Genomic DNA, 23,803 nt, shown 5'->3' with positions numbered 1-23,803 from the left:
GTGTGTGTGTGTGTGTGTGTGTTTTACCTGGAACACCAAAGCAGGTATAATCAACTCCTAATTCTTCCGGTCACAGGAAAGGTTTGACATTTGCTTTGTTTGTCTCTTCTACCTCACTGCACATCAGGGTCACTGGCAGAACAAATCAGGGAGCATGCAGAGTGAGATGGGTGTTAATATTGCCTGAGTGAGGGAAATAGAGTCAGTGGTAGAAGGTGGAGCATTTAACGGGATCTAAATTAAATTTGCAAATGTGAAAGCAATAGATTCTAGAAATTAAAAAAGAATGAAAGATGTTAATGGTGAGGGAAAGAATTGGAGGAAACAGAGAGGCGAGGTTAGGTTGTGTGTGACCGCTGTCATGTGTTGACAGTCTAGAAATTGAGTAGAGGCGCGTGCCCTTGTCATCTCAACATCAGACTGATGACAGCCCTTGAGTGAACCACGGAATGACTACAAGTCAAGGCTATTAAATTGAGAATTGGACAAATGAGAGCCTGCACTTACTAAACCCTAAGACCTGGTTCAACCAGTCCAACATGAAAGAAAACCGAGACATTCTACGCTCATTGTCTTACAGATTCTCCTGGCTCAGTGCTGTGATCTTATTATGTGTGTGCATGTCTGCATCTACTTTCAGGGATGCGTGAGTGTGAATGTGTCAAAGGGAGAAAGGACCAGACACCCATGGGAGGAATGTCCAATACTGTCGCCCTGCCAGAGGCAGAACAGGAGGAAAGCACTCTTCTCTCTTCCTCTCAATCAACCCCTCCTCTACAACCTCCCAGCACTTTCCAGCTTTTGGCCTTAGCCTTTACTTTTTTGTGTCTGAGTGGTGATAATGGCAGGCTGTCAGTCACGCGAGGTCTGACCCAGATTCACTCCGTAAGAAGGACGGTGGATGAGGTGATGAGGATATCTTGGCCCCATCCTCTCCAATCATAACAGCTCACCTCCCAGATGAGGTTCAGCAAGAGGGAGAAAAACCAAGGGCACAGACTTGCCAGCATCTTCAGCCCGCACACTACTGAAAAGTGTGGCTGAAGTGTGATGCAAACCAGCAGCAGCCATCTCATTAAGCCAGTAACCCACGGTCAGGTGCTGACTTATTCATGGACAGCTCCACATTATAAAGGCCACTGAGACGTAGTTAACTGGCTTAATGGTGTGTGCCAGGCGAAAACCACTGAACTTTGTAGTTTGCAGCCAAATATGATCGTGGACCAAAAATGCGAATCGGGGTGCCAATCAGAGAGAATCCCCTGTGGCCCTGCCTACACCTTGCTGCATAGATACTGTTATCAAGGAGGGCACAAAGGAGCAGAGAGAGCAGCGCTGAGAGAAGGCACTGGGGAGGGAGAATGGGTGGAGACATGGATGGGACACAGAAAAAGAGTCAAAAGAAAAAAATAAGACTTAAATCTGCCAAGGAATTTGTTCTCTGGGGACAATAATGCACCAAATGTCATGGCAATGCATCCAATACTTGTCGAGATATATTTCAACCTGGACCAAAGTCAGTCCAACTGACCAATCGACCGACTGACCTTTTCATCCCTACAGCCACACTGCTAGCATGACTAAAAATACTGGGGAAAAAGAGACTGTTGTTTGAGCAGTGGCCCTGATACAGCGTCTGTTACATGGCTACTCAACAGGGATAAACAAGGTATCTAAAGAGAGCAATACTTCACATAACCTTTTTAATTTTAACCTTAGACATCTAATCTGACCTGAGAGCTCTTTCTGTAATGAAACTGTAATGATACCATTATGCGGTCAATTTCATTCAGATAAACAAAGTAGATTTCAGCTAAAATAAAGGTGAGCAGATCTATGACAAATTCCCATCAAAGAACGGAAGGCCCTCTATCTAAAAGAAAGATCAACATCAGTAAAAGGACTTATTTGTAGATTTAATCTGTTTTCAAGGCAGAGGAAGGTTCTCTTTCTTCCATAATATTCATATTATGCTAGCAGTTTTCATTGTTTTCTCCATTCCCTGTGGTGTGGCATGCAAAATTGTATTCATGAGAAATTACCAGCCACAGCACCAATCACAATGTACAGAGAGAGAGAGCGAGAGAGAGAGAATTTATTTAAAAGCTAGTGTAAAGTGCCTTTATTCACCATTTAAAAAAGACGATGGTGTTACTTTTAAATTTGTCCCTTAAACCGAGCTGAAATAGGTTTTTAAGACGGAGAACATGAGCTACAGTACAGTTATTCAATTCAGTAAAACATGTCTTTTTCTCTCCCTCTCGCTCAGTTTGAATGCTCTTTGCCACGGAGGTACAGCCATCTTCTACCCCTTTCTCTCTGTGTCCTTCACATGTCCTTGCGTGACAGTGCGACTGCAGTGTGCTTCGACGTTTCTGTGGGAGGTATCTCTGGGATCCCTATGTGTGGGAGAGGACTTCTGCCTGGCTCCCTATCTATCTGTCGCTTATCTCAATCATGCACACTCCTGCTATCCCTCCCACTGTCTCCCAATCTCTCTCTCTCTCGGCTGTCACACACTGCAAAATATCACTCTTTCATTTAGCTCTGCCCTGCTTCGCTTTGTTTTTTTCGAACAAAGGGGCATTTCTCAAGCTGTCACCCAGATGATGACTGACACTGAATTGAGGCATTTGTTGCATTAATTCCTCTCAAATCTTTTTATTTTTATTTTTTTAAATGAATCCAAGCTCTGTTGAGAACAGGCCACAGCATTGACTCTGCATTGTCATGAAAATGAAGGTTTTTACATCACTATAAAAGTGCTGTCATCAAGGTGGCAGGCAGGTTACTCCCGTTATGTGAGAAGATCTTTTTCCACTCTCAGGGTATCCTCTCACTCCAACCTTCCCAGCTTAATTTATTATAACAAATGTTTTTTTGATATACTGTCAGCTGCCAAAAGCGCAGGACAGAATTCTGCTGCTCAAATCATCAAGGCTGATAATCATGATTAATAATTGTTATAATCACCATCACACACACACACACACACACACACACACACACACACACACACACACACACACACACACACACACACACACACACACACACACACACACACACACACACACACACACACACACACACAAATAGTTGCAGAGAATTTCTCCTGATTGAGAGTGCTAGTGCCAGAACTAATTAAAAGCGTTTGATTGTCTTGCCGCAGAGGTAGAAGTCATTACCATCAAATTTCCCTGTCTATGCACTATATAGTGGTTAAAAACTCAAGCAGATGTTCGCAATGGGAATGCACTGTGGGTGAGCTTAATTCACATCTATATTACAATCCTACTGAAAAGAAAAAGTGTGACATCAACTCTGGTGCTGATCATTAAGAGACTGGACGCAGAGAGGAAGCGACATTTGTTCGGGCTTTCCTTCCTGTCTGATGACAGTTTTCACACCTATTATTATGATAGTGAAAGGAGATACGATGGTTGCCTTACAATCGATTCTCATTTTTCTACCAGGCAACTGACTCCATTGACTTCAAAGTCTTTTGAACATTTTCAATGGGACTGAGCAGGCTAATTATTCTCACTGCCATCCCCGCCTTTGATAGGGAGACAGGTAGATGGTGAATTTAAAAGAGAAAGGAGGAAAACAGGAGGCTGCACATCCCTTTCCCATTCCTTTGCTGGTGATCAATCATAGCTTAGGTTTCTACAGCCTATCCTGTTTTCCCCTACTGAAACCACAGAACATTTACACATATACATACGCACAGAAATGACAAAGACAGAGAGGGGTATGAATGCAGGAGCAAAGAGACACCAAAAGCAAAACCTGTTTTACACTGCTGTGTGAAATGTTCTCTCAGGCTCCACTTGGCAGACAAAGTAGGCCTAAATGATTTATGAGAGGCAACTAAGCTTGCCAGTTGTTTGTTTTAGATAAATGCTACATAAAGCAAAAGCTAAGACCTCTGATGATGGCAAACAAAGCAAGATGAAAGTTTTTGGCCCAAAGAAAAAAAGCACCTAGATTTCCTGAGCTGCACATTACCATTTCGGGAGCGGTCCAAAGTTCAAACCTGGAAGCTGTGCAAACCTTGGCGCAGATATGGGTTTTCTGTAACAGTGCAATAGATTTTAAAAAACAAACAAAAAAACTTAGCTTTTCAAAGGAAGTGATTGCCATTGAATTTTAAGTGGGATGGATTTCTGCTTACCTCCTGCAGTAGGATGCCTGTGTCCCAACAACACCTGGCCAGCTGGCCGCGCATCAGATAGGAACACCTGGTAGTCCTCACCAAACATCCCCCCCCCATGCACTGCCAGCAAACACCCTCTATCCATCCACTCAGCCAGCACAGCTTAACTCAGCTCAGCACAGAAAAACCTCTACAGCCAGCTGAGTGATGCATCGCAGTACTGGACTGTAATGTACTTTACTGTATTGATACTGTGCAACACTGTGTTCCCACAGTAACATCATGCCTCAATGATTATGTTTATAAGTTAGAGTACAGCAGGGGCCAGATTACACAGTGAACACACACAATAAGAGAGCTCCACTAACAGCTCTTCCTGTTCTCGTTTTCTCCTCTCTCACACACACACACACGCACACAAACACAAACACACACCTATACATTCTCTCAACATCTGCGCTCTTCATCAGCAGCATGCTTATTCAGATTCAGGATTGGCAACGAGCGCTCAGGGCTGCAGAAGCACTTCCCTTCTCCTTTCCTCTGCACTCTCTCTCTCTCCCCCTCTCTCTCTCTCTCTCTCTCTGCCTTGATCTCCCTCTTTCCATCTTTCTCTTTCTCCGTCTGAAAGGTTTCTATGAAAGGCCTGAGATGAAAGGCTGTCCTCAATGGGAGCGTGATTGCAGAGACAGCGCTTGCGGCCCAAGGTGCTACCAGAACTGCTCACTCAGAGTCGCTCCGCCCTACAAAGATGCACACTGCCATTGTCCACAGTTTGTGCATGTGCAACACCAGAAAGATGCTCAGTTGAACATTCTCTTTCTTACACAGATTTTTATTCCAGCAGCAAGCAGACAAGAAATAACATATATGATATTTACTGTATATGAACCAGTAAAATGTAGACACACATACTGTATGATACTTGGTGTTTTCTGTTTAGTTTCTGTTTATCTGATTAGTGTCAGCATATTCACATAAACACACAGTCATGATGCATACACATATACTGACATACACAAATACACACACTTTTTGTTATTAACTGCTTTTCTAATCTGTTTATCTGATAGCAAAAGGCCTGGGGACTGATGCAGAGAGCAGCAAGCAGGACACAAACGTCTGCTTATGTAAAGTTGAGTCCTCGGAGAGAAACCAGGACAAACCAGACAATGGGCACTCGACTGACAAAACTGCCAAGATGATGAGACTTATTGTGTAAAAATGTCCAGATCCCCACACAGTAAAAATTTATATCCACTTCTCTCTTTGGTGAGTGGAAATGTTTTGGAAAAATTAAGTATCACTTTTGCTTTTTGTGGGCAAAGCAGACCAGAGAACCACACAGAAGCACTGAGAGTCCTTGTGTTATAATATAATATAATGTCGGTTATAATAGTAGCGCACCCTTGTCGGTTCTATGATAAGCAAGGCTGCAGATCGATAATGCAGAATGATGTTGCTGTAATGTTACAACAAAAATGCTTTTCATTCTGCGTCAGGATGAATGCAAAAAGTTTAAATCTGCCAAAGACGCTACAGTGAAAGTGATTAATATCAATCAAATGGGACTGAAATATACTGACCGGCGTGCCAGCTTTACAGCTTGTGTGTTGCTGTCATGAGACATGAACTGTAGTGTGTAGTGAATTAGATTTCCAGAGGCCAGTGACAGACAGTAAGTGAGAGAGAAGCGTGCTCTGCTAATGTTATACTTACGCTGTAGCCATGCACAAAATGGCTACAGAAAAAGCCTGCTGTCAAATCTACAAAAAGACAGAATATTACTCCTCTTAATCCCAAAGATAATATACAAACACACAAAGACATAACCCCTAAACCTATTCATATATTTGAGAGGACAGAGGATTTTCAGCCCAATTCTGCCATATGCCTCTCTCCTCTCTTATCCATCACAAAATTGTCTCTTTTTAGCTTCAGTCTAATTAAAGTGATTATGTGTCAGAAAGGGAAGCGTAATATGATGATTATGATAATGACAGTGAAAATCAAACATGACTCTTTGTCAAAGAGGCAGGTGCAAAGCTAGACCCAGGCAGCTCTATCCCAAGCGAGTATTTGGCACACAAGCGCCAGTAATATGTTCCCGTATGGGGCAAAGAGACAAGGGATAAAAGCCAACCCTTGAACTCCTAGAGACAGTAATACACACTTGTTGAAAGGAGATACAAAGTGTCACAGCCCAACATCTCTTAAATGCACTTAGGCTGATTTAGACCAGAAGCCGGCGCCAGCAGCTTCTTTTTAAGTGGTCCGCAGGGTTTGAACGATGCCTGAAATTCGTTGTGATTGTTAACTGGTGGGATTTTAATTAACGCAAAGCTAACAATGTTAACAGTATGTTCATAGAGTGGACAATGCTTTTAAAATCAGCATCAGATAAATTCAACTGCTGTGTTCTCAGGGCTGCAAATCATGTTTTGTTTTTTTCAAAATTGCTTGATCTGCCAGTTCAATGAAATATTTTACAATTCCAATCACAATTTCTTAGACCCCAATGTGACATCATGTTACTGGCTTGCTGAAACCATCCTGAACAGACCCAGAGTGAAATATGTGAGAGGCAGATATCTGCCAATATAGATCTTTGAGCATTTCACAGATATGCTAAACTGTGTATTTCTGCAACACAAAACATGCACAACATTTGTTTTTTAAATAATTGTGGCCAAGAAACATACTGAGCGGGGCATTTTACATTTGAAAATAAACTTGTCAGTGTCCTCTGGTGGACAAATTATTTCATGGTGACACTGTAAATTACCTCAAAACTATCTTTGGCATTTCTGTAGTAAAATGTGTTGTTACTTATTGGGTGATTCGCAAATATCATATATCAGCAATAAGTTAATTTCAGAAAGGGACGATTTATAGGTTGGGTTGTCATCTTAAAACTGATGATACTTAATTTAGGAAGATATAAAAACAGATAGGCAGGAAATCCTTATATTTGAGACAGTGGAACCAGGAAATGCCAATCATCTCAAATGATTAATGATTAATTAAAAAAAAAATTGTCTTTATGTGACTGACTGATTCATTATCTAATCATAGGCGACTAATGACTGAAACTGCCAAAAAGCAAAAGTCTAAAAACCCTTGGAGTTTAATTTATTGACAAGTCAACAAGTTTATTGCAGATATTGTTACCGGCTAATAAGTTACAAAAAATGTCAATATAGTAATTTAGGGTCTTAATTAAGTATTTTGCTCCCCATGGACCACTGACAAATTAACCAAATGTGGGATTATAGTGAACAATTTTTGTTTATGCTTATTGTGTAAATAAAACATCAACCAATATATCATTCCATTTTTTGAATTAAACCCTAAAATCTAAAATACTGACATCAGTCGTGCTCTACTGGACATTGAATACAAAGTGATAAATTAATTATATATATTATATACAAACCTGAACTATGTCTTTTGTCTCACTGATTTCCAAAATACAGTACTGTATATAAACAGTAGTGTGGTGCCTGCCTGCATGTGCTGCTCTCCACAAATAACAACATTCTTACAGTGCTGAGAACGCGGTGATTCCTTTTCCTGGTTTACAGTAGTAATAGTACAATATAGGTATTCTTCCCTCCAATCTCAATTCAAGTAACTGTATCGACAGCCATTTTAAACTCCATTAGGCCGCTACTGAATTTTCACATTTTCAAACTGTTTATTATGCATGGATTTCCAAGGCGCTCTGGAGTCAATCAGTAGGATATTTTCTTCATTATTCAAAGACTGTGCTAAGATTTGAACACACCCTGCAGCTCCAGTAGAAAGTCCTACAGGCCCTGTGGCTGGCAGACTGTGACACCAGGTAACGGCAGCATGCACAGGGCGGCATGCAGAGATAGGGCCTTTTTGTGATGTATGGATAGGCTGGACCGGAGTAAAGACGTGGGAAAGGAACAGAGGCCACAACAAAGCCGTGTGTCTCTGAACTCCTCTGCCAAACACCCACAAACAGAGCAGAGGGAGGAGAAATCAATACCGACTCATGCTATGCCCAGGCAGCATCAGGTATATTTGACCGTGAAGGCGAAACAAGAGAAGAAAAAAGAGAGAGCAAAAGATGAGATGAGGAGAGGAAGAGAGCGATGAAGCACATTTTGAAGGCCAACGCTGCTCCCTATTGTTATTAGACAGCTCCCTATCCACCCTCCACTGCACAACGCTGATGTTCTTTCTACCCGTGACCTTCTTCTGTTAGATCTTGTTGCACTCTCTTCCCAAAACCCTTATCTATTGTAGAGTGCCTGCAGAAATGATTCATCTATTTCAATCTGCTCCTCATATTGCTTTCAATCATGCATGCATTGTGCAAGTGTCATAAATTACCATAACAACACACAAAGTTAGAAAGGTTAAATTAAGTCCAGAACAAATAGGAAATGAATAACTTGCTGCATTAGTTGGCATTTTCCATGAAGCTCCTGTTAGTCGGGAACTATGAGAGCGAGATGTGCAGGTGACCAACATCCCAGAGGGCTGAGTGACACCTAAAGGGCACAGCTTGGCTTCTCCAAGACATCTGCAGCATGTCTCATTAGTATTCAGCTATGAATCATTCAAAACGCAGCCGGCTGTCATTATCAGCAGAAGAAAGGGACGCACGCAGAGATACACACAAAAAATATGCCCAAAAATCTGCACGAATATGGATGAAAAGAGTCTGAAGGCGTCACCTTGGGTTCTGGGAAATTGTTGTGAGCATTTTTCACTGTTTACTGACTGATACTAAACGTTTATTATACTGTATAATATACAAAAGTATTTTCTTATGATTTTTCAGATCAATTTTTTAAATCCAATAATCCGCCAATTATTTTCCTGATTAAAGGTTTTGTCTTTTAAACAGAAAGCAGTGAAAATCTCCATTAAAATGTGCCGATGCTTGAGGGGACGTCTTCAGCCGCAACCAACGAATATTTCTTTATTGATTAGTTTGTCAATTAATTTTCTTTTTGTCTCAAAAACATCATAAGATAACGAAAAAGGCCACTCACAATTCTCTAGAGCCAAAAATGATGTCATCAAATGTCTTATTTTGACTGACCATCAATGTAAAATCCAAAGATATTAAATTTAGTATAACAGAAGACCAAAAAAAGCAGCAAACAATCACATGAGAAGCTGAAACCATCAAATGTTTGGTATTTTTGTTTTTTAAAATATATATTAAATCAACAAAATAGTTGCAGAGTAGTAATTGTTGTAGCCCTAGTCTTGTTGTCCAATAGTCCAAAATATGTTACCTTACTGTCATAGAAGACTGAGAAAACCAGACAATAATATGTCAAACACACACAAATACCTCTCTGTTTGCCTGCACAAGGTGAGACCTCTCTCCTACAGAACTACATTTGCATGCTGTGCAACAACAGTTTGTGGTTAACGTGCTTATACACCGAACCAGAACAGACTACTAATGCAGGAAGGATCAACTTCAAATGAAGATACTCATATTTATATTTTTCTATCTCTCTGCGTTTGTGTGCGAGTTAGTCAGAGTGCACAAGCTCAGTGGAGATGCAGAACTACAAAAAAAGCACAACAACTTTGTGTCCTCGACATTTCATCGCATTTTAACAAGCGCTATTCGGTAACAAACAAGACAATGTCAATGGTAACCCAGTAAGGTAAAACCCATTTGTCTATTTGTGCTGGACCTGGCTGGGAGTCAGCATTTATTTGCCACATCACATCTAATCTTTATTGAAGGCTCTATTCACTTTAACATATTACAACATCAGATGTGTTTGCAACCCAATGTAAGTGAATCAAAGTGTATTGTTGTTATACTGGATACAGTGTACAGTAATATACTGTAAACACACACATTTGTTGATGTCAATGTGAATGCACATGATTATCTTTTCTCCCAGCAACGCTTCAAACTGTATCCAAGGGAGATTTTCTCCACTCAAATGTGGCTTCACTGTTCTCAAGTTGCACTTAACACATCGCAGAAGGTGAGAAAGAAACAAAAACGGCAGTTGTGTAATTTCAAAGACAACACTGGGGAAGACACAGAGCAATAAGGAGAGGTCCTCCGTGGCTTCAGCAAGCTTTTTTGGCATTTTCCACAGCATGTTTTAATGAAACAAGTCAAATACAAACTCCCGCAAGCGCACAGGATGCATTCATAATTCTACATAGTTATTAATATTTGAAGCTTTGTTTCAGGGTGAGTGTCAGGGAAACTTGCGAAAGCTAAAAAAAAAAAAAAGGACTGATTGATGTTGATGTTCAATTAGCGGATGCACAGACATTGCCTGCATAACCTGAAGAGGCATCACATATGGGCAAGGAAGCAATTTCCTGGGGAATAAATACTTGTACAATATCTACAGTAATACAATAATCCGCACCATACCCATTTAGAAAGGACAGTTCTGCTATATGAGGGCCTGCAAAGTGTCCCTGAGATAGACTCGCAAAACAGATGCATCAGCCAGGCATATTTTAGCTCATGTACTGTATGTTGGCCTGTATGTATGTATGTATGTATATACACACACACACAACACACACACACACACCACACACACACACACACACACACACACACACAACACACCACACACACACCCACACACACACACACACACACACACACACACACACACACACACACACACACACAGAGTGTGCTTCTCCTCTGTGACTTATTATAAACCTGCTAATAAGCAGAAACTGTAGGTGAATTGGCAAAATTGTAAAAGTATACACTGGTTAATATTTGCATTGCACTTTTTCTCCATCATATCCTACACTACACACCACAAAGTGAGAAAGGAGGATTAATAGTCTCACTTTCCCTCCCATTAATCCATGAAGAGAGAGAGAGAGAGAGAGAGAGAGAGAGAGAGAGAGAGAGAGAGAGAGAGAGAGATCATAGATATAGTGTTTAACTATTAGATATTATTTAAACTCTCAAATATCAACGTTGGTATTTGCCTTAAAAATCCAGTATCGTTAAGGCTATAAAAACAACCACTAGGCATCCCAAACATCTACAAAGACACGCACAATGTTTACAAAGAGTTGCAAAATGGCTAAAAAGACACAAAATTACCATAGAGCAGCAGAACGCCTATAAATGCAGAAATGACCACAACCAAACGCACAACAAAAAGGTTGCAAAACATAAACGAAGAGATGCAAAACGACTCCTCCGCAACCTCCGCAGAGACGCAAAACAACAAAGTTTGCTCTTGTGTAGGAGGGGTAGGGGGCCTTTTACATGTCTCCAGGGACCCGTTGTCTCATAATCCGCACATGCATTACACACATTATTTAACTTGAACAAATATCATGGAGGACTGGATGACAAGCAGTGATCCATCTGTGTGCACCCCTTCATCTTCAGAGCATCTGTTTGGCAGTGGGAGGGCGCTGGCCAGGCTGAACAAGCCCCGCTGCCAAACCCTGGAGCTTCTCACTGCAGCTCTGCAGCCATCGATGCAACATTCCTGCTGCCATCTAGAAGGTGGAGCTGATATTGTACTGTGATGTCCTTTGGCATCCTGGTGTGCCAAGAGGAATCAAGAGGAGAGCAAGCTGCAATACTGGACAAATGGCCAGCCCCCAGTTCCTGGCCAAGCAAAATCACATCTGCCAATTCAAAAGGAGCAGGCTGAAGGAGCCACCATTCTGCAGGGAAAAAATGGACACTAAAATCTTGCACAACTATTTAAAAAACAAACAAAAAAAAACTAGTAGTTCCGACCGGGTTTACCCCCCCACGCGTTACAGAGATACACAAACAACATGTCATTGACAGGGGCTAACATTAGTTCTTTTCTTAACTAGTCGTTTCATTACTTCCTTGTTGAAATTAAATCATCTACATCTATTAAACACAGTGGTTTAATTGAACTGCTTGATTGATGTAAGGAGGAATAATTTGGTGTGGTTGGAGTGTTTTAAAAGGAAACTGATAAGAGAAACGTATAAAGGGGTAGTTGTGTGTAATATAATTTTAAGAAATACTGCAATTAGCATATTTGAAGGGTGAGATTTGTGTTTTTTTTGTTATTCAATCTAACGGCTGAATGTTATTTGTACATTTAAGTTCATTGTTCATTATACAACACCTTTTTTGTTGAAGAGTTTTCTGGGGTCAGTTATTTCAGCACTATAGATTTGCAGATTAAAAGTAGGGTGGTATATGACTAATCTAAAATATGGTAGGTAAACCTTCGTGGCAGCTACCTTAAAGAAACAAACCCAAACACATCCTTTCAGTCTAAAGTTACTTTTTGCAATTTGGGCATTGCACTTGACATTGCAAGCTTGTCCAGTCAAATAGCCTATGGCTTTAATAGAAAAATGTATTTGACGCATCGTGATGCATCGAGATAGAAAATCAAAGACATGATAATCATAATGGAATGATCAGTGAAAATTCACACCTCTATGCATTATGCATGCTCAATTACGTTTAAACATTGTTTATCAGTGTGAAAGAACTGGTATGTGGGGTCATGAGGGATGTTTACACATTTACTGTATTACACAGTAGCATGAATCTACAATGTGAAGGTATGTTTTTAGTGGGCAAACCCAAAAAAATGCACGTAGCATGACCGTAGAGTTTAAGAGCTGGCGAAGTGAAGGAGATGGAGCTTATGTGTATGTGCGAGAGTGCAGCCTGTGCACAGGTGTCAGTGAAGTAATGCCAACAAACATGGTGACAGTGATCTTTTTAATGTGTACAGCATCTAGTGTTTAACCCCAGAGCCTTACTTCTCATAATCACGATACCCCCTCGCTGCCGGTCTGCTTCCTCACAGCACCTCCACAGAATCAACAATCGGCTCTGTGAGCCTCTTGTTTCCTAGTAACTGTGGGAGAAATATAGGGCTTAATGAACGAAGGTGCTTTTCTAATCCCAGAGTGTCTCTCAGTTGTGTGCACGCATGCACTGAGTTCCAAATGATTACGTGTGTATGTGTGTATGCATAAACGCATGAATCTCTATGATAAGATAGGCATTTATCCTATGTTGGCAGTTTGTCAGGTACCTAAAACTACTTCAGTCTAATGCAACAACCTTGTAATATAGTCTACCTTTATGTAGGTTATAACGTTCAGCTATGGTTATAGTGTGGTTAAATTATACCGCTTTAGAAGTGTTTCTAATTTTGTCCACACAGTTTATGCCAATAAGGGTGGACTTAATATTAGAAACATCATTCAGTGCAATACAGTTCAACAACAACACAAACTACATCTCCCGAAGGTTTGGTTTAATTAAAAACAGTTTCAACAAAAACTGAACATAATAACTTTCCTAAATGTAGCATGTACTGTTTAATTTACTATTTATGTATTATTGTATTAAACTGCATTTGTTTTAACTAGTTGCACCTAATAAACTGGCAACTTGTTAAGTTACTTGTTAACAAATTTGCCAAATATTCTCTGGATTTGCAGCATTTCTCTTTTACATAAAATTGTAAATTGAATTACTTTGGGCTTTCAACAAAACAAATACTTTGAGTTCTGGGTTGAAATGATTAACCATTGAAAAGGAAAAGACTTGCAGCTTTGAAAATAATAATTATGTAACAAAATAAACAGAAACCAAACCCAAAGAAGGAGCATGTCCACACCATGACAACCTATAAACCTGCTTGATACGCTAAACGCTGAGCTCAGACGTTGGCAGTGATAACCTCTGTGTGCAGTCAACACAGCTCTAGTCATTGAACAAGGTCAAACATTAGCAGGAAACTCCTTGCTGCTGAAATTACGACCATCGAGTGCCTGACTACCACCAGCAACAGTAACAACTCTATGCACAAAACCAGACAAACATATCCAGTTATATTTGGCATTTTATTCCATCTTTCTCACCCACTGCTCACTACAGTAGAAAGCCAATCCATCCCAACACTTTCTCAGCCCATGAGCTCAGAAAATTTCTGCACAGAGTCAATATCTCTCCTGACTGTCGGATATTTTATGCCACACACACAGACACACACAGACACACACAGACACCTCTGTTTTAAAAATGCCAATGTCATGCACTATGTTAGAGCCCTTGGTTTCCCATTAATGCCTCGGACTGAGGAGATGGATGCCACCCAGCTAATCGATGAGGAGACACAAAACACAGGCAGCATCGGATGAACCAGGGGCATACGGGTCTTTCTCAGTGGAAAACAGAACTGACCTTTTCATACACACTGCTCTAAAAGATTATGGCAGTGTGTTTAGGCTCATCCTTGGATTTCACATGCAAAGTTTGTGACGGCAGCAGCCCCCGTTATAGAAAATCCATCTTTTAAGCTCGGCTGGACTACTGGATAATGCAAGTCCGTATCTGCTCCCCAGCCGTTTACAAGCCATTACATGTATATTAGTGGGCGATAACATGGGAATTGGTTTTCTTGTCAGAAGGGTAGCTCCTGGTGGGGAAATGAGGAAAGAAATGCAAAGTGATCCACAAGGTTGCAGCAGAGCATAGTCTCTCTGACTGCAGAGACTTGCAATGGCATGAAGAAGTGCAACACAGAATCCGCACACAAGAACATACTAAAAAAAAAAAGATTGATTTAAGAGATTAAGACTAGCACACAACTGACAGTAAACGCAATGGAGGTTTAACTGTTGACTGAGAGCAAATTGTAGCCAAGCCCAAAGGCAGCGCAGATGCTTCAATTCGCAAAGTAATGCTAAATCTTTCATTGCAATTTGATCAATCAACCTTTAATCTGGAAGTAGAAAAGAAAGGGATATAGGGAGATGGTGAAGGAGTCTATTGAGACGGAGACCAGAATGAGATAAGGGATATTTGGATCCAGTCAGTAGCAGGAGGCAGCTCATCTGCCCAAATTCATCAGAGCCTGCGCTGCCTGCTTTGTATTCCTGCGTGAGCAGCTTGGGAATGAAAATCAGAAGTGATGGGAAGAGAACGTAGGAGGAAACGGTCTGAGTGAGAAGAAAGAAGACTATTACTGCTTCTTCAAGCGCGTCACTAACACAACCCTCTTCATTTCCTCTAACTCTCCCCCTTTCTTCCTTCCTCTTTCTTCTGGGGAAGTTTCAGAAAACGATTGTTTCTCAGTTGCTTTACAGTTCAGCCCCCTTTGTGAAGTAACACAGATGCCAGAAATGATTCTTTAGCCTAGAGGTATCTGAAATGCATGCTAAATCAGGCTCTCCCAAACATGAAATGCACTCCAACCTACACTCAGGAGTTGACACATTTGTAAGTGATTCACCTCAACTCTCTCAGAAGATTTTTAGGCATTCACCTGGCTTTAATGTTTAATAACCACAAAAACATGTAACAAAACACAACCTTGTGGGAAAGAGAGCATTGTAAAATGATATGCATCTCAGCCTACCGATGGCCTGTGCAAAGAGGAAGCAGATATATTAGAATCTGACACTGTGTGCCCCATTTCTACGAGTATTCAAAGGAGAGGGTATGCATACTGCTATTGCAGGTACCCAACAAAACATTTTTTTGGTACACTGCACATCACCAAAAGCCGGTAAACATAGAGGCTTCAATGAAGAGAAGGAAGAGCATTGCAGAACTTTAAAACCTATTTTAAACAGTCTGTTTTTTTTTAAACTTACAGAAGAAAGTACTAGTGTTTGTGATGCAGTCGGCTGGTAAAATGAAATGAGAATCGAAGTCATAAAAAATGTAATTGTTAACCGCGTGAATCAAGATCGCGATTTTATAATGTTTAATTGTGCAGGCCTACTCAGAGTGTCAACAAAAACTGCAAATTACAATCTTTGTAAATGTACAATTTGTGGTAGATCTTTTGTAGTCTATATCAACAGCGTTTCATTTCCGAGATTTATCAGGTGCCGCCAGAAATTCTGCCAGATGTCCCTCATTCCGGCCCAGATGTCCGTCACCTTCCACTTTCTTTGTGTCGACTTTTTAAACTTGGTAAATCCAGACAGCTAGCTAGACTATTGGTCTAATCTGAGTTTTCTGTTGCACGACAAAAACAACTTTTGAACATACATATGTTCCATCAAAACAAGTTTCTTTTCGAGGCTATTTTGCAGCAGCACAGTTGCTTCGTCCAGCGCTCAGCGCCCTCCAAGACAATTGTGATTGGTTTAAAGAAATGCCAATAGACCAGAGCACGTTTTTCTCCAATCCTGGAATGCTGTGTGGACTAGACAGACCCTGCTCCGCTGCGCTGTGGAGGAGGGATCTGGCAATGCGACAAAATCTTTTGTAATGGATTGCATTAAATGTATTTAGATGTACCTAATAAAGTGGCCTTAGAGTGTGTTTAAAAAGCAAAGCAAACTTTAAATGCATGTCGCAATACTGGGGCGTGTGTGGGTGAGGAGAAAGTAGAGACAGCACTTGACGGCAATAAACAAACATAGATGAATCCTGTAACACAGGTGAGGTATAAATATCGACTAGCAAAAAGTATTAAAACAAGAGTTCAACAAGGGAAATTAGTTCATCCACTTTTTTTGCCAAGAGTTAAATGAGAAGATTAACACAAAAACACACATACACAACACACAAAATGTAGCTGTAGCCAGCAGGAAGTTAGTGTAGGTTAGCATTAAGACTGAACCACCACGAAACTGTTTGACATAATTGAGTTCTACATAACCACGCTAGCGTTTTCCCCTTGTTTCTAGTCTTAAGGCTAAACTAAGCTAACTGGCTGCTGGCTGTAGCTTCACCATACAGACATTTAAGGGCATTTTTCAAAATCGTAAAACTATTCCTTTAAAAACAGGATTAAGCGACATTAATGAATTTATGACTAAAATATTACTTGTTACTTACTTATAGATTGGAATGGCTAAAAGTCAGACAGTGTGGCTATTTCCAGTTGTGGCCTCCGGTTTTGAGCCTGATCTTGTACAGCAGGACTAACTCAGGTTTATTTAATTAGACCAAAATGAACTGTAAACAAAATGTACATGCACGCACATAATCTCCAATGAGCTGCACGTCAGTTTTAAAGTCGCCACAGGCACATTTTGTAAGTTGATGTCTACATCCAGCAAAAGCACGCTTTGGGAACACAAATTAGTAAGATGTCACAATCCTGAAAATAGTGACTGGATAGTGGAAGGAGAGGAGAGCATTATCTATCTTTTACCAAAAGGAAAATGTTGATCAAGTCTTTTTTTCATACTTGCTATTTAAATAACTTTCTGCAGACAAACTGAAGGCTTTCAAAGATCCAAAAAGAGCAAAAAATCAACACTACAAGAAAAGTGTATCATTAAAGTAGAAAACAGATGCTACCTCAAAATACTAATTGTCATTAAACAAATAGAAAAGTCAAATTTTGCATCATTAACATGCCAAGATGTGTTATTCTCATTATATGATTCTACTTGTTGTCACTACATACAACACCACTAAGAAATGTGGATATTTTTCCCTCTTCTTTCTCTTGCTGCAACACAAAGTAGGCAGTCAGCAGAAAACGACTTTTGATTTAGGGTCCATTTTGTTTTGTCTCGCTAAAGAACACCTTAATACATGACAAGTTTTTTTATGACTCACAGGCTGGAGCACATTAGGGCAGCAATACTGTTCTACCAGATCACTGTGGACCAACTACAGCACTGCAAGCAGGGACAATCTAGGGGATAATGAAGTAAATATTGGCCACCTAGACCCACACTGCAATTGCTTTGCTGTTCATTTCCAGCCGACTTCATTTTGTTTGTTTTTTTAAACATGACCGTGATCGTTCCCTGACCTTAACCACTTGGGTATTACTGTAACCGTACCAATGATGCTCCCCTAACCCTAGCAAAGTAATCAGTTTAACCCAAACCATGAGGTTTCCCTCAGTCCATCATTATGCACAGATATCAAACTCTGCCCTGCACATAATTGAGGCATGTAAACAAGGACCTTTGACAAATAGAAGTAATAGTAAAACTCCTGCATCCTAAATGACCTTGCTATATGACCTAGCTAACTGGTGTGATTACCACTGCAGCCGTGAGACGCTCATTGTATAGACCAAGAACCCCTGGAGTAGAAGAACAAACCATTAACAGAATTTGACTTTTGACTTGCAACCTCAGTTCACATTAAGGACTCCCTTACCAAAGTACCAAATTGAAAAAAGGCAAAAACTCTTAAATAAGCTGTGAAGACAGTCCCAACTCTGTAGTGATAATCTTATCACAGATCTATCTATTTATATTGAAGCATGCCTCGATTGATTTAATCCTAAAATGTTGCATGTGTATCATCGCTCCTTTGTACACCAACACAAGGCTCATTTGTGCCTTGTGTTATTTCTGGTGCACTTACAACTTGCTATGACAAGGACACCGCATGAAGCAAACCTGACATAAGGACCGGCTTGCTGGTTTAGAGAGAGAAGCCTGGCGTTTCCCCATAAATACGTGCTCAGCCCCCTTTCGTGCACGCAAGGTTGTGCCTCAGAATGTGTGGAGTGTGTAAATCATGTTAATATTTTGTTTAGCAGATTTACTTTAACATCAGTACACCTCTGGCACTACTGTTTTCCCAGCTGGGTCAATTATTTCAGAAATGCCCTGAAAACATGCAGCTCCTCTGCCAAAAAAACATTGCATCATCATCCGCCAATCACAGGGCGGCATTCATATGGCTTTGTGTGGCACAGACCTAGGGAAAAAGCAGGTGCATAAGTACAAAACAATGCCTGAGATCCACACGACTGCATGTTGTCAATAACAGAATCCTTAATAGCTGGGGATCAGCTGTGGATTTAGTAATAGACAAACATTTCTTTCAAAAATGTGTATTACTTGTGATCTGATGCTTGCTTAAATAGACTTCAACAAAGGAAGGATATAATGTGGTTCAATTGAGGTTGTGTCCTTGCATGTCAGATAAATATCAGACAGGCACACGATGATATGACCCGGAACAGTCCACCTGTATTGCTTTCAGTATTGTCCTCTAAAATGAAAAGATGGTAAACAGACCAACAGAGCTCAGCTGATTTTAAAACAAAATCTATTATCCCATCAGAAACACATTTATCTGGTTATTTTCCTTAAAGCTGTCTTTGTGCAGCTTATACCAGTTTGGTACTAAGTACTATAATGTAAATTTGAATCTATCCCTGTCAGAAATATGGCTGAACTCGCTAAACAAAGTCTACAAAGGTTTAACGTCCTTTTTCAATACTCTTGCATTATACCCGCAGTATTGAGTGTATCATCCGTTTGCCAACAAGTCTGTGCCAATGTCAAGACTAAATCCTCTTATGTTCTGTGATCAAGTTCAAACATATCACAAAATACTATAACACGCTACTTTGGTCAAGAGGTCATCACATCACCTCATACTTTCGGTGTTGATCCAAATGTTACCGGATTGAGTTTATATGGAGTAAATCACAGTATGTTACTGAAAAAATACATCCTATTCTTCATCACATATCATCTACACCCACAGCATGTTTATGTATTCTCTTTCCATACAGTATACATGCAGTATAACAGCATCTCAGTTCCTGCAGGCCTTCCTCCCCCTTCCGCCCCCACTCCCCCCCCACCCCCCCAGACACGGTTCTGCATTTTCCTCACTAGAGAGGATCAGCAGATAGACAGACATGTGTGTTGACATAAACCTCAGCTGAACATACTAGGTATAGCATGGAGGTATAAAGCTACCAGGATCTGCCGTCTCTGCACAATGGTGACATCGCGATAAGCATTAACTCTGCAGCAGGCTAACACTGGGCTTAAAGTATGACTCTGCTTAATATATTCTTTATGGTTTAGCCTAGCAGTGTGAACTGGTACAACTCTAATGGGCTTTTAGAGATGCTTCTTTGTGCCGTGATAGGCAATGGTTTAACAGTGACTACTAAATGTAAAAGTTATACTTCTTTAATGGTCAACTTGGCAAAGCTAAGCCTGATCTGGCTAGCTCACTGGCGACCTGAATGCACAGCCCAAATCTTAGCGTTGTTTGTGACACTGGTCACAGTTGCAATAAGTTAAATAGTACATTGAACTGCCACCAACAGCAGTGCCAACTCTTACTACTGAATAATAATATTAATGCATTTGATTTATATAGCGCTTTTTAAAAACACTCAAAGACACTTTACAAAGTTTTTAAACTGCAGGTCCATCCAGCTATGAATCTTTTGTTCCAGCACACTATTAAAAATTGTTATGCTTCTTTTTAAAATAAACTCATTGCTTGCATACGTTCAGCCAACTCGATTCTCTGCTTTTAGGAAAAAAGACACCGACTTCAGACACAGCTCCAAGGACAAGCTTTACGGTGATAAAGCAACCAAAATCCAGTAGACACACAGACCTCTGGCTAGTGCAAAAGGTCTCACTGCAGCTTGTGTCTGCCTTCACCTCAAAACAATTTCTTTTTGCATTTAAGAAGACACTGATGTCTGACAAGAGACTTCAAATATCAACTTGGGAGAAATGAGAAATGAAACCTTCCAAAGGTTATCCAGGGAAAAAGGCAAACACAGAGAAGCCAAAAACTGACCAAACAAGTTGACTGCATCAACATTCTACACCAAACGCATCTGAGAAGGAGCTGACAAACAAACAGGTTTAAAGAGCGGTTTACTATTCAAGCCCTAGCAATCATCTAAGTAATGGCCTCATTTAGACACTCAACACTGTTAAAAAGAATGATGATGATGCCAGACTTCGGCATTGCAACTTACCTGTCAACCTATGTGCCAATCCTTTTTTTGTCTTTTGTTCTTTCAAACTTCCTTTCATACTTTCTCTGTCTTTGATATTCTCTGTTTCTTGCCTCTGTCACCTTCTCCCCACTAGCTACCAGACTGTCCCTGGCTGAGAGGCAAGCAAGGAATGAAGAGGAGGGGAGGAAGAAAGGAGGGAGACATAGATGAGGGAGAATGAAGGAATAGAGAGGGAAATAAATGTTGATAAATGTATTCCCAAAGCTGTACGGCGTTGCCCTTTTCTCTGAAAAGTAAGCGCTCGCCCCCTTTCCCCTCTCTTTATTTCTTTGCATCTTGATAGTGAATACTTTCCCTCTGTTTCCTGTCAGAGACTCCTTTCAATTCCAGGAGTGTTCACCCCAATTCTTTCTTACTTTCACTCCCATGCCCTTTGCACTCTTTTTTGTCTCTTCATTTATACTCCTTCTTTCTGAAACACAGATGTCCCACATGGACACAAATGCAAATATACAGCATACTGCATGCAGAAATATATGTGCACATACACGTCTAAAAGCACACATGCCTCACCAGGAATCAGAGACCTTTAGTTAATTTCCAAGCAAAGCATTTTCAGGATGCAAAGCTTGCAACTGGTATTTTACTAAAGGGATTGTAAAAGAGTTAAATATAGAGATTAAAAAACAGATTGAGAGAGAGAGAGAGAGAGAGAGAGAGAGAGAGATCCGAAAGGAATAGATAGAGCATCATATGAAGGAGTTGACCCAGGCGATCATCCATTTACAATACCATCCCCCATTCAGTCAAGGCAAAGCTGCCTAGTCCACTCATCAAGCTATCATTACATAGGCCAATTATTTCATTTTTTTGTACTTGTCTGTCTCATTGTCTTTTACACACACACACACACACACACACACACACACACACACACACACACACACACACACACACACACACACACACACACACACACACACACACACACACACACACACACACACACACACACACACACACACACACACACACACACCTTGAAGCGCTTTACTTCTAAGAGGTCATCAATGTGGTTATTAGTGGCAGTTGCAACCGCCACTCCAACACACTTAAACACACCCATACACACAGGCAAGAACAATCACACTTTGCGCTTAACTACACACATCAAAAACCTCTCTCCCTAGTCACCACCCTTTTACACACACACACACACACACACGCACACACATGCACGCACGCACGCACGCACGCACACCCACCACCTGCTTCACTGATGGTACTTCTGCTCTATATCAGCCCCCTCCTATTTCTTGATAATCCCACAAATGGTGCCTCCACCCTGTGCTCCCAGCACCTCATCCCTATATTCAACATCCCTGCAAGCCTCTCCCCATGAACGTCACTCCTAACCTACTACACATTAACCGATGCTTTCCTTCAACATCACACTCCTCAAGTGATGCTGCGCTCCCTGAGCCCTCAGCCCAACCCCCATCCCGTTTTCACAGAGTGTAACAGGAGGACAGCCAGCTGGTTGGGTAGCACAACACGCAGAATCAAAAAGATACCTGCTACACAAGTATGCAAGAAGATAGGGTTGACATGCCTTGGGATGGTGCATTGCCCATGCTGCGACACGGACCGCTGCGATTGAAAGTGATCGCGTTTCCTGTTTCCCCTCCTCTTTTTTCCTCTCTCCACCTCCCTCCTCCTGTCCCTCGCTTTCTTGTCTTCACAAAGCGCTGGGTCTCTCCTTCCTTGTGCAGGTCCCCGCACTCCTATTCGCTCCTCTCCTTCTGCCGTCCTCCTTCTCTTTGTCTTGCTCTCGCTCTGGCTTTCTCTTCCCTCCGATAGAACCTCCTTTGCGAGATGGCTGTGGTCCAGCAGCAGCGCTCCTGACAGTACTGCGCGTGTGTGACTGAGCACGTGTGTGTGTGTATGTGTGTGAGGGACAGGTTGAGTTGGAGAGCCTGTGAGAGAGAGAGAGAAAGAGAGAGAGAGGGAGAGAGGGGCGTACTCTTCAGCAGTATGAGCCTTGGGAGACTGTGCATGCCGGTGCAGGGATGCTCACCATACAGCCAGCTAAGAATAAAGCACAAATTTTGCCCACGACAAATTCACACTCCCGCACCCACTCTCTCTCACTTGCACGCTCCATGCCTTATTTCCTCCCCATTTAACATTATACTCTCTTTCTTAAAGACACAGGCGGCACACTGCTTTGCTACACGCCCAGGGCACATCTCATGATATGGTAATAAAGGGGAGTCCAGGGACATGGTCCTGTGTGGGGCTCAGCAGCTGAGCTAGCAGGGGGGCGGGTGGAAAAATGCTTGAAGCATTTACTGTACCAGGAATGGGGGAGGATGGAAGAGGGTGGTGTGGGTGAGGCAAGGAAGAGAGAGGTAGGGAGAGACAAGAGTGAACACTTGAAATATTCCCTAGTGACAACAACAGCTAATGATGATGAAGCTGTGTTAGGCCCCAGGCGAGGTTGTAATGGATTGGCATGGCAACAGGAGCACAGTAGCAGGTGAGGATGACGAAAAGGACGCCACAGGAGGGCAACCTCAGCATCGCTGTGGCCTGTGGCTCTGCCCTGCTGGATGTTTGTTTACAAGCATAAATTATTGCTATTGTGAATCCTGGCTTCTATCACCTCCACTCACCAACAATCACACTCCAGAAGTAGGGCAGAGCCCAGCGTTATGTCAGCTATTTAACAATGCCCTTGAAACACAAGGGGGAAAATCCATACTGAAATCAATCAAGTAAAATACTGTATCTGATAGAGGACAAAAAAGGACTAAAAGGAGGTACAAGTGGCTTAGGCAACTGGAGGGAGTGAAATCAAGGGCAAAAAGGGAGGATCATGGAAACTGTCAGGTGTTGTGGATGAGCGAGGTTCAGAGTATTGCTGTCAAACAGGCTTGTCTTTGCTGTAGTA

At 41.4% G+C, this 23,803-nt stretch overlaps 1 protein-coding gene across 9 annotated transcripts in view; it reads right to left on the bottom strand.

Annotated features, from left to right (window-relative positions):
* The window catches only part of srcin1a (SRC kinase signaling inhibitor 1a), a 102,221-nt gene extending 79,291 nt beyond the window's left edge, over positions 1 to 22,930 (bottom strand). For 4 of the 9 annotated variants that reach the window (XM_032538625.1, XM_032538626.1, XM_032538627.1 and 1 more), the window contains exon 1: positions 22,463 to 22,827. In XM_032538625.1, the coding sequence (XP_032394516.1) occupies positions 22,463 to 22,484 (22 nt within the window). In that variant the 5' untranslated portion in view covers positions 22,485 to 22,827. Of the gene's footprint in view, positions 1 to 22,462 lie in introns of all 9 variants that reach the window. The other 5 variants (XM_032538624.1, XM_032538632.1, XM_032538629.1 and 2 more) reach the window with 3 other exon arrangements.
* Between the last annotated feature and the right edge of the window lie 873 nt (positions 22,931 to 23,803).

This window comes from Etheostoma spectabile, chromosome 15 (genome assembly GCF_008692095.1).
Source record: "Etheostoma spectabile isolate EspeVRDwgs_2016 chromosome 15, UIUC_Espe_1.0, whole genome shotgun sequence".
Classification (NCBI taxonomy): domain Eukaryota; kingdom Metazoa; phylum Chordata; class Actinopteri; order Perciformes; family Percidae; genus Etheostoma; species Etheostoma spectabile.
The sequence above is the reverse complement of the archived record's forward strand: the minus strand, read 5'-3'. Positions and strand labels throughout refer to the sequence as shown.